The sequence below is a fragment of the Podarcis gaigeae genome, assembly GCF_964106915.1.
Source record: "Podarcis gaigeae genome assembly, chromosome: 7".
In the NCBI taxonomy this organism is placed as follows: Eukaryota; Metazoa; Chordata; class Lepidosauria; order Squamata; family Lacertidae; genus Podarcis; species Podarcis gaigeae.
The window spans coordinates 22,854,243-22,870,924 of record NC_139683.1 but is presented as its reverse complement, the minus strand read 5'-3'; the positions used below and the strand labels follow the sequence as shown (position 1 = coordinate 22,870,924).

Genomic DNA, 16,682 nt, shown 5'->3' with positions numbered 1-16,682 from the left:
GCAAATGAAAGGAAACTAAGAGAGCTTATTTTATACAAACCTTCCCAACAGGAACATTCTTAACATCTTCCACAAACACAACTTCCCTAAGAGACCACTGTTCTTCATTCACTTTCTCCTCTTCTTTGGGGGCAGGTGTAGATCGCCGCCGCTCTTAAGAAAAAAGTAACAGATTAAAAGTCTCCTTTGTAGCATGTCTGCAACATGCATATTCTATGTCTAAAAAAGTAGCACATGGCTACTTATGTCACTTTTCACAGGAAGTGCCTTCTGTGAAGTTTGCACCATCTACTTAAGTTGGTATTTTGCTAATTTTATCCTGTAAGTATTCCTCTGGGGACGCGGGTGGCGCTGTGGGTTAAAGCCTCAGCACCTAGGACTTGCCGATCAAAAGGTCGGCGGTTTGAATCCCCACGGTGGGGTGCGCTCCCGTCGCTCGGTCCTAGCGCCTGCCCACCTAGCAGTTCGAAAGCACCCCCGGGTGCAAGTAGATAAATAGGGACCGCTTACTGGCGGGAAGGTAAACGGCGTTTCCGTGTGCTGCTCTGGTGCCGATTTGCCAGAGCAGCTTCATCACGCTGGCCACATGACCCGGAAGTGTCTGCGGACAGCGCTGGCTCCCGGCCTCTAGAGTGAGATGAGTGCACAACCCTAGAGTCGGACACAACTGGCCCGTACGGGCAGGGGTACCTTTACCTTTACCTTTAAGTATTCCTCTATGGAACACTGTTTCTTACATTATTCAGGAATTAAATATGGCTACATTAATATAATTGGCAGACGTTGCACCACAGTGGATTTCAACAAGGCAAAAAACCCCAAAACCTCCCCATATGACTTACTATATGGCATTGATGCACTGCTTGCTATTGAAGAAGCATCACTACAGGTAGAAGCTGGAGACGGTGGTGGACCCATTTCAGTTTTCACTGGTTCCTGTTTGCTTTCAGGCCTAGGATTTATTTTTTAAAAAAACAAGGCAGTTGTTACATTTATTTTCCATGAATACAATGTGAAAACTAGTTAACACTTTGGACAGAAAAAAATTTCCTTCCAGTAGCACCTTAAAGACCAACTAAGTTAGTTCTTGGTATGAGCTTTCGTGTGCATGCACACTTCTTCAGATACATGGAAGGAAAAAAATTTTTTGTTGTTTTGACTATGGCAGACCAACACGGCTACCTATCTGTAACTTTGGACAGAGATACTAACTTCTGAATTTTTTCTTAAGTCAACAGAAGTTTTTGCTGATGCAATATAACAGCAAACATATACTGCAACAATATACAGAAGAACTGTTTATGGCTATTTTCAAATCATTAATTTGTATTGGGGGGAAATCAACATACTCTTAAGTATGTGGTTTGTCAGTATGAAAAGGCAATGCAGAGCACATTCTTTGTGTGACTTGCTTCTTTCAAGTATTTGCTAAACAGTCTTCAGAGCAATATTTACAGCCCTCTATTGCACTGTTTCATTTATGGAAACAGTGAGGAGCTGGAGTACAGAGACCCACAATCTAATATCTTTTTCAGCCACCGTCTACTGTGTCCCTGTCAAAAGTTTAGAACACTTACTTTGCTTCAGTTGTTTTACTAGCTTTCTCCATGTTCTTTAAACTCTCTGGTGACCGGAGCTGAAACCGACAGCTATCATTCATATTCCAAACAGATTCCATTAAGACGCCAACTTTAGGAATCCCAGCGCTAATTGAAAAAGCAACAGCTCCAGCATGATAGAGAGGATTATTTCTCAAACACACCTGCAATCAATCAACAAGGGAGGTAAACAAGTATTTTTATTTGTTTGTTTGTTACCCACCCTTCACCCTAAAGTCCCATTCATTCCCAATGAAGAATCAAAACTATGTAAGCAAAACAACACTTAGAAGAGGTTAAGTACTTAATATATTTTGACCAGGTTTTTTAGTCGTGACATATGGAATATTATCTCTATCTTAGCTGCAAAAGTCTTAGAATAGGTGTAGCCAATAGGGTGCACCTTCCAGATGTTTCTGGACTACAACTCCTATCCTCCTTAGCAATTGGCTATGCTGGCTAGGACTGATAGGAATTGTAATCCAACAGTATCCGGAGGGAACCACATTGGCTACCCTTGTTTCCTACCACATAGTTTCCTAATAAGGGCACCTGGTTTGAAGGGAAGGAAAAGGTTAAGGCAAAAGGGCAACTACAGGCACACCAGCATATCGGAAACTTTTTAGGAGCAACAGTGACAACGCAGAGAAGAAAGGCAAGAGCCTAATATGGTTACAGCTAGTTCACAGCACAGAGCTGCGTACGAACAGGTGGTTTAAGCTCTGTCACTTCAGGTTATGGGAGCACTTACATTAGAGTCTATCTGCAGACTATTTGCACATGTCACTGCATCATAAAAAGGGTCTTAATGGTGGATTTGTTCCTTCTCAAAGCTTTAAAATGTCACACAGTAAGCCTCTACATACCTGAGTACCAACAGTGATATTTGGCATTGAGGAGATACCAGCACTAGACTTAGGCTTTTTATTTTTGGCTCTAGCCTTTTCCAGCATCTTCTTCCTTTGGCTAAAAGGAACTACACCCCTAGGAGGAAAAATACTAATATAAGGTTAAAAAAAAAAGAGCTGTGTTATCTTTATTATCCATAAATGTGATTTTCAAGGTGATGTGGTATTGATTAAAAGGGGGGGAAAGTGCATTTTCAAATGTTTATTTCCAGAGCTAATAAAATAAAATAAGATCTGAGAAGCTGAGCTCCCAAAAACATTATTCCTGCTTACAGGTTCCTTCAGTGAGTATCCCATGCAGTCATATGTATGGGAAATGTGTCTGTGTAAACCAAACAGGTCCCTCCAAGAAAGTCTGAAAAAACTGAAAGCTCAGAGATGCTGCCAACCCTCAGTCATACACAGCAGCTTTCCACACATCGGCCAAGGAGGCAAAGGCAACATTTTACCACTTAGTTCTACCAACAAACCATTGTATACAGCATGACCAAAGACTTGCTTTTAAATTGATTTCTTAATTGAAGTATTTTTAAAGTGCCCTTCATCCTAACTCAAGCAAGGGCAGCATATAAAACTTAACATGGCAAGAATACAATACAATAAAACAATACAGCAACATCAGGCATAAAGCATTCAGAGCCAACTACAAGTTTCAACAATTGTGAGTGCTGCCTAAGAAAGCAAAGAAGGAGTTGTGAAAATCTGACTGAGATCTTGCTACCACATTCACAACCCTAATTAAGCAGAGCCTTACTGACTGGGGAGAAAGGTGGAAAATAGTTTTCATAAAAAGGATAAAGCAAAAAACAAGCAATTGTATTCAGGGTTCAAATTTTGTGACCAGAAAGAAACAGAGGGAAGGCAATGGTTTCACCTCTTTTCCAACGTGTGGAATGTGGCAGTCCATGGGGCAGGAGGGGGAAAGCACTCCTAATCTTTCAGAACTTTCTAGAAGGTTCCTGCTATGATCTGTGCAGCCAGTGGGACTGTTCATAACCAACCATTGCTGACCAATGCCACTCAAACAGTTGAATCATTTAAGGACACATTGGTTCTCCTGCACTACTAATCTGATTTAATTTAATAATTATTAAAAGATTTTTTAGGCTACATTTCCAGACAAAGTCCTCTTCAAACAAATGTATACAATATGCACTATGAAACAAAGTAACATTATTAAAATTTTGATACAACTTGATATGGAATACATTCATGGTCAATTTCAAGTCACCTCTTTAATCATTGTCTGGAAGAATTAGGAAAACTTAATCTATAAAGGTTTTAAGCCATTACAAATCTGCACAGCCTGGCAAAAGCACAGAAGAGTTTAGACAGTTACAGAGTAATATCCTCCCTGCACTATCAAACTGACACGCTTATCACACATAAAATCTTATTTACAAAAATCAACTAGCACTATTAATATGCAACTTGGCTTTTGTGCTAGTTTAGACATCAGGCCCCAATGAAGGAATGGAAGTAAAATTAAGCAGTTAGAGCATCTATATTGCACCCCTGCTTCTAAACATATTTTTGCAAGTGAAACCCCCAAAGGACACAATACCTATGTAGTCACCCACTGACATACAAAACTGGACTGATCCTACAGAAGATGCTTAACCACCTGTGATGAAATACCTCAACTATAATAATCACAGTTGTGTCTTAGACAACTCCGATAGCGGTATCAGCCTTGTATAAACATTTATTTACAGATTTTATGTCATATGCAGTGGAATATCTATTGTCGTATAACTGTGAAGGTTTGTTACAGTAATAAAGCATTAGCTCTTCTAACTCTGAAAGCATCCTAAATACAAAATTCATTAAAATAATTCTGCATCAAGTCACTTCAATGCTTTAAGGACAAGAGCATGCATTGTTTCTCTTTGATCCAAGAACAGTCCTTTCTTCAAAGCAATGTAACCTCCTAAGAATTCTAACTAGAAAGGAAAATTCAGTTTCATTAAAAAAAGAGAAAGGTGCATATGAACAAGGATGGGTAAATTCAATGTACCTTAGTGACCTAGTTCACACCATGGTAAACCAGTTATTGGCTTATTTGGTTAACATGCCAATCTTATCCACTTTGCTCCTGTATGAGCCACAATCACTGTCTTAGCTTTATGTCAAAACTAGGGATAATGGTTAGTTTCAGTCAAGCAAATAATGCTTAGGGAGCTAAGAACAAACCTTGACCACAGGTTGTAGTCTGAAGCAAACAAACCATAATCTTTGGTTTCAACATAATGCAAAACCACAAATCATGGAGAAATCACAGGGGGAAATGCTATGAATAAGTCAGAAATTAAATCGTTATAACAAAAGGGGAGAAAACGCTATGGAAAATCGCTTAGAATTTTTTTTGCTCTCTGGCACCACCTGGTGTTGCATGTTTATAACGCATTCAAAATGCTGTTTCTTGACTAATGTAGCTGAGTCCATGGTTTGTTTCTCCCATTCATTAGTCAGGCAATAGCACAGGGGACAAGATCAGCACATTCTTAGTAAACCATTAACTGCTGCTTACCATGCATGTGAACAAGGCCGATGTCAACTTCTCTTCTATTGTTTTTCAAAGAGCAAAAAACCATTATTTGGACTCTAAACTGAAATATGCACTTACCACCAGTACAGGTTATTCTCCAGCTGAGCACAGGTATAAAGAGCGCAGCAATGCAGGGAAACTATCCGCTCTCCTTGAAGTTCAGAGTACGTCTGTGCTGTATGTTCTAGTTTAGAAGCTACAGAACTCAAGGTTTCATCTACCCAGGTAGCTACCTAAAAGGAATAGAGCACAGCCCCGGAGCGGATCTTAACACAAATATGACTTTGTATTCATGCAGGGCACGATACAAAACAATGAGAATATAATCTTGAGATTATTCAGGTGCAACCACTTCCAGTATAGTGCTTTGAAGTTTTGCTTCAATCCTTTTTGTTCTAAGCATGCCTTGGCCCTGCTGCAACCATTTTATCAAGCCAGAAGTAGTTCACATTATCACAGAACTCCCCCACTGTACCCATGTCTGCAAGCCTTTGTAGACAGTCACTCCTCACTTCCTTGAAAAGAACAGGAAGCTTTCGTAGGTGGAGCCACGATATGCATCCAGCAGAGAGGACAGAGTGCCTGGACTTTATTTAGAAATCTTGATCTCAGAATATTATGCTAGAATATTTGGATTAGCAACTTTTAATACAATGGACTAACTACTTGTTACTCACTTGAGACCGAGGGGAAGTTTGTCATTAAGGAAGACAAACCTATTTCTGAAACCTTAAGTGCTACATTTCTATGGAAAATAAGCTTTCTAAGACACATGGACAAGAATAACTCAAGACCCTGCTTTATATCAGGGATGGCTACCCTGTTGCCCTCCAGATTTTGACAGCCTATAACTCCTGTCGGGCTCAGACAGTATGGCCAACTGTCTGGGATGATGCGAGCTCTAGTTCAACAACTTCTCAAGTGTCACAGGATAGCCACCCCTGCTTTACACATTCTCTACTTTTACAGCAGCTTCATTTTTTTCTTATGGATTATTCTTCTAAAGAAGGAAAGTTTCTTTAATTTTGTTACTAGGCCAAAGTCTCCTCAATTTTAACAGCAAACAGAGTCAAAACATTCCTTTATCTTCTTCCTAGCACGCCCTGGCTTGTTTTTGTGATGAAAAGTTCTTGCTTCAAGGTTATTCACAAAACCAATCTCTGCAAATGATTTGCTCAAGGCCAGCTGTAATCTTTTTCTATAGAATAGCAATGCAAGGGGGAGATTAAAAGCACTGAATTTTATCCTCAGTGTTTCGTACCTTATTGTTTTCTGTGGCAACAGTTGCTCTGATGCTGTTTGCAGAAAGGAGGACGATCTTCTCGTTAGTTAATCCCAGGGACACGGCACGTGGGTGATGTATAGAAGGATTCTTTGAAACAAAAATGAAGCAGACAATATTTTAAAATGCCGCCACTGAAATATCACTTGTGGCTACCAAACATTTGGCAGGGAGGGAGACCTAGTCTTTGTCTCTCTCCCAAGTCATAACAAGGGAACAGGCATTACCCCATACCAAGAGCAATGGTATACCTTTTGCCATAGAAGCAAATGGGCGCTATTCATATATGACAGAACGTTACAAGGAAGCCAAGCAACACATCAAAGAGCCCCACCACTTTGCTATGGCTGCTCCTCTCCAGCTCTCAGGTTGCTGCTGCTGCTGAGGGGAAGGAGGAAAGATGCACAATTTCAAGCACAGCCGGAGGCAAACCTTTCCTGACTGACTTTCTCCCAGCCACTGAAATCTTCAATTAAAATGGCGAAGCTGCTAAGGAAGAGGAACTGGCAGTGGCTTTCCAGATCCAGCACTAGGCGCGGAGAGCTCACTATTCACACTGAAGTGTAATCAAAGCAACAACTGTAATGTAAAAGATTTTCCACATCTGCTTTGATACCATGTGGATGACTGCACACAAGACTGAACTTCTGAATGTGTATTTGTCCTGCAAGACAACACTATGCTGGGTAATTGTTTATTTAAAAATTCAATAAAGTTTGTAATAAGAATTTTTAAAGATGCACAGGAAGCTCTGTACTTTTTTTAAAGCAACTACATTTTTGTATACAAGAGATTACCACATCTTTACAGAACATAGCTAGACATACCTGTGCATTTCTGTAAGGTTCAGATTCACTCCATTTCCACTGATACAGCTCCCCTTTACTGCTCACTGCCACAAGCTCAGAATACAGAGCACCAATAGAAATAAATTTCATCCCATCCTATAAAAGCAAACAAGTGAAGCTTAAAACTTCAATATTATGAGTGCTAAACACTCACATATATTATAAATTCATCACAAGGAAAAAGAGCTGTTCAGACCATTTGGTGTCTGTGAGAAGTTGACAGGTTATCAGACATAGTTTTATATTTGGTAAAAATAATTATTATAGATTGTATTTTATTTTTGACATTGATAGGGTTTGGGCTGTATCATTAGTGGGTTCTGTGTAATTCCAGAACTGAAATGTAAGGGGCTCTAAAACCAAAACAGCACAAGTGACTCTTGAAACATTTATCAGGTAATGTTAACTTCTGTATACTCAGTGGTTCAATGGTTGTAGATGAAGAAATGAGAAAGGTTTTACAAACAAAGGAACACGTGTAGTAGATTATATGGTCATTCCTCTAACACTGGCTATACAAGTGGAAGAGTTTCTAGTTGTATTAGGACTGAGAAGTGTCCTATACAGAAACCTATCCTTGGAGTAATATAGAAGAGGTGTCACAAAGGAGGGTTTGGTGGCCACCTGAATTTAAATTAGTCTTCATTTGCTTAATTCAAAAGAAATGACAGAATGTTTTGTTGTCATCTGTAGAAACCTCATCTGGAGAAGCTGAAGAAATGCTGTTGTGCTTTGAACAAATTATTTAATTATTAAAATCAAAGCTGCTGAGTAAGTCAGGATTTTCAGAAAGAAGAAAAAAGACCAGGCTTAGGTATGATAGGAATTGCTGGACTATTGTGCATGAAGTGAGGAGGTCATTTGTTAAGATGAAAGAAACCATGGAATTCCAAGATTTGGAGAGAATATAAACAATGGAAGCAGCAAAAGAAAACCAGGTGCTATGCAGTTTTGAACACATATTATGCTTGCATCAAGGGGCAGATAATCTTTTTGGAAACTGATCATGACTGAAACAAACTGAGAGCCTATTTTGGAATTACCTTTACATCCAGCCTAACAGCTTTCTGATAACCACTTGAATTGGTGTGGTGAAATGCTGTGACCTTTCAAAGGAGCATAAGATATTTTGATCCAAATTCTACCTGATCATCAAGGATTAGTGATGCATTCTGTTAATCCAAAAGACTCGACTGAACTTTGGACACACGTTTTACATCTTGCCTTTCCATCTTCCCCCGCCAATTAACTGCAAGTACTCCAAAAATGTTTAAAGCACATAAAGTTGTGGTCAGTTCTCTCGTCCCACTTCTCTTGCCTTGCTCTAGGCAGGGGCATTATAGATCATGTCACAGCAAGTCTTCGATTCTCCAAAGAAGAAGCAAGCCAAGAAGCTTGACTGATGACGCGTGTCTTAAACTGAACCCAGGAGAATACAAATCCAAGAGAGATGAGAATGGAATAAACAGGCCCACCGCTTAATGTTCCTGTGCTGAGCATCTCAGGTTAAAAAATAAGCCCACTGCATCGAGTAAGATTCTGCTAATTCACAACAGCTGTAGCTCAGCAACTGAGTGCATGGCTTGCATGCAAGAGGTCCCCGATTCAGCTCCTGCCAGGTAGGACTGAAAAGATCCCTGCCTGAAATTTGCAGCTTCCTCTAGACTCCACTGTTCTCAAGACTCTCCTGCACTTCAGATACCCATTTAATTATATCTCCTGCTTTGTGAAAATGCTACTTCACAGTACGTACCCCCAAAATATTGGAAGCAAATAATGAAGGGGAGCAGATACTTGCCTACACTAATTAAGAGTCCAGACTGGCTTTCAGTCTTCTGGGAAAGGAAGGCACAAATATAGGAAGTAGTTTAAAAGACAAAATAGCTCATGTCCATTCAAATAGGACCACTAGCAATAGTAGAGTTCTTTAAGCTAAATATATATCATATGGCCCACCCACTCTTCATGACATTTGTTCCTTAGAAGGGCAGGGAGGAAAAGAGAAATAGGTTCATGGCTGTTTTTTATACCATCAGAGCAAAAGGAATCATTTTCAGCTGACACTAACAAATAATCACACTTCTCGAATGAAGGAGGAAAATAACAGCAACAGTGTGAAGATGAGTTCTTTCATCCGCAAGGCGACAGAAAACAAGTGAACCAACTGGTGAAAGGGGAAAGAATAGACAGAAGAAACGCAAAGGATCAGCTTAAAAAAAATATATCACCCCACTGCTTCAAAGGACGGCAAAAGCATTGATAAAGACAGAAGAGTACTTGTTCAGGCTCCCAAAAAGTATCAGTTGACACAATTTTCTTTCCAAGTGAAAGGGATGCTAACTATAAACTACTTAAGGCAGGAGGCCTGTGCATACTTCCATTCAAGCAACTCCCTTCTATTAAATTCAACAATACTTAATTTTCCAAGTGAATGAGTTTATGATTGAGCAACACGTCAAAACCGAAGTGACATGAACACGAATGATCCACATTCAATGTAAACATGTCCATAATATAGGATTTACATGCAGGGGCGTTTCATGAGGAAGGTGGCAGAGGGAGGAAAGAGATAGATCCACATTTACAGACAATACAATATATTCCAATTTTGCATTTTTAATAAAAATAAAATACAACCAAAATACCTTATCCGGCCACCACTGCAAGTCCTCTCCTAAAGAGACCGGGCTTTGGACAGGTGTGTTCTTCTTGTCAAGGTTTGGCTCCCCTTCTTTGCTTGTAGAGCCTCTTTCATTATCAAATGAGGCTCCATCAAGCCACCTTCTTTCACGCAAACGTAAAACGGACTCACGTTCACGCAACAGCTCAGAGTCTCTCTCTAAGGGAAGAAGGAGAACTGGTATGCAATTGGGTCACACCAGTGGGATAAAAGTAAGCCACTCTCTAGTAAAGACCCTTCAGGATGCAACTAACAGCAGTTAAAATCTACTTATAGATTTCACTTAAGTGGAAATATAAAAATGACATGCAACACTCAAAATATTAACCCTTTCAAGCATATGTACTTTGGTACTGCCAAAATAATTTGAAATGCAAGAATGAGACTAGAAATAAAGTTCAAAATCTGAAGTTTCAAGCTACTCAAAAAAATGAATTAACAGAAGGGGAAAAAATACCTCACTGTTTACTTAGGATGAGATAAAAGGTGATTTAAGATTTTTATAGTACCATATGCAAAGAGTATATTGTGGGTGATCTTATCAAAGAACAGCAAGAAAAATAGATGCCACCAAACAAGGCAATGTCTCTTTTAGAGACTTTTTAAGCTAACCAAAAAGGAGTGTTTATTAGAGAGTCTCAGAATTTTTCCCAACCACCACCACCACCACCACTTGAAAAGGTTAAAAAACAATCTTAAACTTCTGTAACATTTGCTAATCCAACCCCTTCATTTAAACAAACATATAGGACTTGCTTTGATTTTTAAAAGCTTGTGGCAAAGTTGCTTAACTGAAAATTTTTGTAGTCAGACAACGTTCTAAAAAAAGATTTTTGAAGGAGAATGTTCCTTACCAAAATGCTTTCCCTCCAATTGGCCTAAAATTGTCTAAAGCCAGTACTCTCCAGTTCTCTCATACAATTAAAATTTTAAGTCAGGTAATCAAGCTAAATATCCAAGAGTCAAACATACATGGAAAATAAGGATTTTTTCAGCTTAACATAGAAATAACCTTAGAAAGGAAAAAGGGAGTGATTTAAGAAAAGTCAGAGGTTGAATATACGTACATGCACATAATGCATTTAACATATGAGTCTTCATTTGTATTGATAAACTTTTTAAGAACAAATCTCTCGTCTTTCCTCCTTGCTCTCTTTTTCCTTCTGGTATCTGTCATGTCATTCTCTTCCTTTATTTCAAAACTAATCTCCACATAGCTTACTTCTCTTCTCCCCCCCCCCCCCCTTTGCTCTACAGCTCAATTCCTAACAACTTTTCTTTTTATCTCCCATGACCCATCTATTCGGACTAATGATGGGCCAAAAATCATCTCCCACCCTAATGGTGGTGTTCATGCCCCATGGAAAGGTTTTGGTGGATATTTTCTGCAACCTTTGGGGCTGGTAAGGCAAATTCAACAAATTGAGAAAGGCCTCCCTCTACGATATGAGGTGGTGGAGGGTTCCTTATGCTTCAAAAGAAAAAAGTTAATCAAGAAACAAAGGTGGTTTCCTTCTGCTTAGATATTCAGGTATTGGAATATCTAACAGAAAAAAATTGGAATGGGCAGAGCAATACTCCATGAAGATCATGATAGAGGTTGGATTAACAATTGGCAAAATTGAGCTACAATTGACCATCTGTTGATAGGTCCTATAAAATGCTAAATAGGAATGACTAAATCATGACGAGCAATTGTGTTCACTGCAGTAAAAAAATCTTCCATTTGAACAAAAAGGTAGCTGTGATAACGTTTTCCTTCATACTGATATCAGTAATTTTCAGTCTCTCTCCACTTCTGTGCTTGTATGAATTTTACTGCCATTGTTTACACCAGAACTATGCCTTTGGGTTAGGGAAAGGGGGGGTATACTTGGCGGGGGGGGCTAATTTATTTTTTTAAAAAAAGATGAACAAATAGTAAAAGCATTAAGGAAACCCTCAGACACCTCAATATTGTATAGGGAAGCCCTCTTGCCCCCCAAAATCATCCAATATGCCACCCCCCTCAAAAGACAACTCTGGCTGTTCTAAGTCCACCCGTTCCCCATCCCCAAGATCACTGGAGGGAAATGGGCCAAATAGGTCAAACTTAAATACATTTAAAACAGCTTTTAGAGATGAAGCGTAGACTAGAGGATCGTGTAAACCTTCTCCCCACCACCTTCTGCATAAATTCCTCTTCTCTCCTCCTTCCAGCTTTGGAATTACATGCGGCCATTGCCAATCCAAGTTAAGATGAAACCAAGCATGTAATAAACTCATTCCAAGAACCCTAATAGTTTTGTCTCTCTTTTAATGTAGATACTGAAGACAAAGTGTGTGCACTCGGAGAGGTAGCAGGAAGATGCATGTGATCCTGCAGCCTGCACTCAACACCTAAACCAGGGGTCGGCAAGGTTACCAGAAGATGGGCCGGTCTACACTCCATCTGTTGGAGGATGGGCCGGAGCGTGTGTGCACACGCACTCTTCTGGGTCAGAGGAGCGCCTGTGCGCCATCAATCCGGAAACTGGTCCCCGTGCCGCACTGGTAAGAGCGGGAAGTGGCAGGGGTCACCATGGGCCAGTTAGACAAGCCCCGTGGGCCGCTACTGGCCCATAGGCCTTAGGTTGCCGACCCCTCACCTAAACCCTAGCTTCAACGTTATGTCTGAACCATGTCTCAAGAATGATGACAAGGTATTTTGTTCTAATCCTCTACGTCACCTACAGAAACTGCATAAATATTTTTATGACGCTAGGTTGGATAAATCTAACATGTCGAGAAAATTAAAATTATGCCTAATACGTACAGCAATCATTTTACTGATCCTAACTTGTGATAACACTTAGATATTCAGGTATTGGAATATCTAACAGAAAAAAAATTGGAATGGGCAGAGCAATACTCCATGAAGATCATGATAGAGGTTGGATTAACAATTGGCAAAATGTTATGGATACGCATAATAGTTATTTTTAAGAAGCTATGAAGGAATAACTAACTATCAGATCTGGTATTACATTTCATACGCTTTTCAAGTCATGCTTAGCACTTGACGCCATACAAAGTATTCTGTCATTGCAATGGGTTATGAATAACAGACATGGAATTTGAGCACTGCAAGCCATTTCATAATGCAGTTAAATTCCAGCTTGTCTGACCTACTGTTGAGTATGTCATTATTACTACGCTTTGCAAAGAAAATGTTTACTCTTAGAGCAGTGCATAAGGAGCAGTGGAAGAGCTTTCAATGCTACCTACTGGAACAGATGTAAGACTTCTAACTATACTATTAGTTATGCCTCCAGACTCAGGAAGGCACAAAATTCCCTGTGTACCATGGATACTGAGCAATTGAACTCCCTTTCAGAATGTTGCATGAGAAAAACATAGAGTTTTTCAGTAAGTACTCCCTAAGTAGGCATGGTTTTTTAAAAATTGGCAGATTGCTTTTTGAAAGCCTCGTGCAGATTTTACCTGTCAAACTTTTCAAATATACTGCTAGCAATTAATTTCACACACTTACATCATACAATTTTTACAGCTTAATGCAAGAAATTTTATTTATCTATATTTAAAACAGAAAAGGGTTGTACACACAAAACTAAAGACAAAAATCACCAGCATGTGCTATAACTAGTGTACTGCACAGCAATGCTACTTATTTACAAAGAAAAAAAAGGTGCAAAATTACCTCGGGACGAGCTTAGCCTGGAAAGTGATGAGCGCCGAAAGGATGGATAACCAAAGTAACTAATATCTTCTGAAAACATAGCATCAGCATCAATAATGACACTTGGGTGAGCAGAATGTATGTCAGCATCCAGAAGAGACATAAGATCCTCTATAAGAGGAGACAAGGATCTGAGGTGAATTATCAGCTACTTGAAATATCATCTTGAAAGACCATCACCAAACAAGACAAATCCACCAACAAAAACTGATGTTCTGTTCTTCAGATTCCCTAGCGTACGGATGTATTGCCTACTGCTCACATATGCGATCAAGCAAAATGTCCTGATTTAAGAAACCAGTGTTAGCTATATCAACTGCTTGGTCTAAACTAATCCAGACATGGTTCAAAGCTGGAAGCGGTTAAACAATATAAAAAGAACAAGGCTCAATAAGTTTATGTTCCAGAAGAAAGCAGATAAAAAAGACTTCCTCCAAAGCGAATAAAGCTCATGTTTGCCTATTACTAAGACAATAACTTCCTAAACTGGAAAATGTCATTTTTAATAGAATCTACTGATAACGTCTGAAAGAACTCATAAGCATGCCCCCCCCAAACAAACTCTACATTTTCTATCATGAAGTAACTGATTTTAATGGTAGGACAGTGCCCTGTCTTTTAATACTCTATCTTGAGATGATAAAGATCCTACCTTAGGTGCTGGAAAAAAAAATCTGCCTTCCTGACTTTCTGTTAAATTCTATTAAATTTATTTTCCAACACAAAGCAGGATATGCTGTCCACATTGACAGCAGATATATTTTTTTATTTCTGGCAGTGTTTTTCAAGCTCTATAAAATCACACCCCGCTTCTTACATTAACTAGGCTTTCCATAGACATTCCCAACCACAAGCCTTGCTATGGGTACTCATCTAGGTGCACTGAATGCGTCCACCCATCGTGGACATCTCCCTTTTAAAGTACTGGTAATCTCATTGAGACTGCCACTTTAACTTTGAGAAACCCTGATGTTTTCATACATCTGATACTAATTAAACATGCAAAATTGTTTTCAGCTTCTTTCCTCCCTCACCTAAAATGTCCTTCACTGGTACCTTGCACCATCCCAGGGATCCCTCCACTAAGACAAGGAAACATAGGTTTATGCAATCCTTTCAGCGTCCATCCTAAGAATCACAACCTCAACACTAATTACTTTCAGCTTCTCTGCACATGGCATCCTCTAGAACAGTAGTTCCCCGCCCCCCAAAATAATCCCCACAAACCACTTGAAACTTGCTGAGGGTCTTGGCAGACCACTTCATAATTTTTCTGCCTGTTGTAGCAACTGTAATGTGCTGTGCCCAATGCTATATGATTTGTAACTGTGTTTTTACTCACATATCACAGGGTACCTGAATGAAGCTTGCAGACCACTTGTGGTCCACAGACAATGATTTGGGAATCCTTGCTCTAAGAACAAGGATGAAGAATCTGTGCCCCTACAAATGACGTTGGGACTACATGGCCAATGGAAATTTCACTCCAACAACATCTGGAGGGCCACAGCTTCCCCACCCTTGCTCTTAAAAAAAGGGTTGAAAATTTAAATTACTAGTAACCAGTGCTTTTTGTCTAGAAAAATAGGTGCTGGTATCCACCATGAAGCTGTTACAGTTAAGTGCCACACTTTTTAACAACAACAAAAAGAGGTGCCGGTACTATGTACCAAACAAAACATTCCTTACACAGATATCACCAAATACCCAACTGGATAAATATACATATGTAACTGCATTCTAAACATGCTAAAAACAACAACACCTATTTCACTATCTGTCTGTGAACTATTACCTCTGAAATATACCTAGACAAAGCTAAAGCTAATAGGGCACACCACCACTTGACCTCTTCCTAATGCACTGTTCAAAGCCTCCAACAGATGCTTATTTCATATGAAATCCCCCGATAGAGTGATGATTGAGAATTTGACGGTCACATTAAAAATAAACAGTAGAGCTGAACTCTCCTGTAAAACAATGGAGTAACCTGGCTGAATAAATTTGCTTCAGTGCTGCAACACAGATTCCAAAGCCACACCAAAACTACTACTGCAGCTCAGAAGCCAAGTATTTTCCCGTGACAATGGCCATCAGAACACAAAGTTAAGATAAATAAGCAAAGAAACCAGAATGTTGAACTCTGGAAAATTCCGTGTATATAGAATACCAGGAAAGGTGGGCAAATACTAAACAGCAAGGCTTTGCTCTCCAAGCAGCACCCTTTTTCATGCAGCCTCAGGACTGTTTCACGTCCATATTTTATCAACATGAGACAACTTTGGCAGTTACCTTTTGGGAGAGATGCACGTGCCCCAACGTGCACCTAGAATACCATCGCCTTGTATCTCAAAATTGGGACTTGCTAAGCATCTATTGAACCTTACAAGGGATGTGATAAACCTCCCTGACCCCAAAGTGCTGTCAAGTCTATTTGAGGTAAAAGTATCGCTGTGTAAATTTTGTTTTGTTTTAGTAAATTTTACCTAATTCATATTTAATGTCTCAAAGCAACAGAAGCATTACAACTGTAAGCACACTTTGTAGGAATAAAGGATTTTTTTTAATAGTCATGCTTTCAAATATGTATTTCAATGAGTAAAAACAGTGGTGCTTTGTCTACCTGTCTGTGAATCATCTGCCACTGAGCTTGCTCAGTTCTTCCCAACAACAAGAAATCACACAAGCAAACCAAGCCCCACAAAATACAGTCTAAGAGAAGAACACTACCCTTTGAAAGGGGTTGGGGATGTAGGAGATACTCTCATCCCCCTTCCTTTTGTCTGTCACAGAAGCTCAAGACAAGAAGAATGAGATATGGAGACATGAAAAAAACTTTAGCTGAAAGAAAGGAGCAGATAGGGAAGATTTTGCTTGGGCATTTTATTAATATTTTAAATAGGCATCTATGGAAGATATGAAATTTAGCATCTAGGTTTAGAGATTGCCATAGTTCCTTATCTCAAAGGCAAGGCACAAGCCAAGAGGCAGAGCATGTTTATAGAATGAGAAACATGAAAGCTGGATGCATTAACAGAGCAATACTTTTGACTGCTTACTCAGAAGCAAGCCCCTACTATGATCAACAGAACTTTCTCCC

At 39.5% G+C, this 16,682-nt stretch overlaps 1 protein-coding gene across 19 annotated transcripts in view; it reads right to left on the bottom strand.

Moving 5' to 3' along the window:
• Window positions 1–16,682, bottom strand: part of UBR5 (ubiquitin protein ligase E3 component n-recognin 5) — a 69,034-nt gene that overhangs the window by 33,659 nt on the left and 18,693 nt on the right. For 10 of the 19 annotated variants that reach the window (XM_083749757.1, XM_083749761.1, XM_083749745.1 and 7 more), the window contains 9 exons: window positions 13,544–13,693; window positions 9,830–10,041; window positions 7,164–7,280; window positions 6,316–6,426; window positions 5,133–5,287; window positions 2,465–2,582; window positions 1,578–1,762; window positions 843–952; window positions 41–153 (listed from right to left, as the gene is read on the bottom strand). In XM_083749757.1, coding sequence (XP_083605883.1) covers window positions 41–153; window positions 843–952; window positions 1,578–1,762; window positions 2,465–2,582; window positions 5,133–5,287; window positions 6,316–6,426; window positions 7,164–7,280; window positions 9,830–10,041; window positions 13,544–13,693 — 1,271 coding nt within the window. The remainder of the gene's footprint in view (window positions 1–40; window positions 154–842; window positions 953–1,577; window positions 1,763–2,464; window positions 2,583–5,132; window positions 5,288–6,315; window positions 6,427–7,163; window positions 7,281–9,829; window positions 10,042–13,543; window positions 13,694–16,682) is intronic. The other 9 variants (XM_083749762.1, XM_083749748.1, XM_083749746.1 and 6 more) reach the window with 3 other exon arrangements.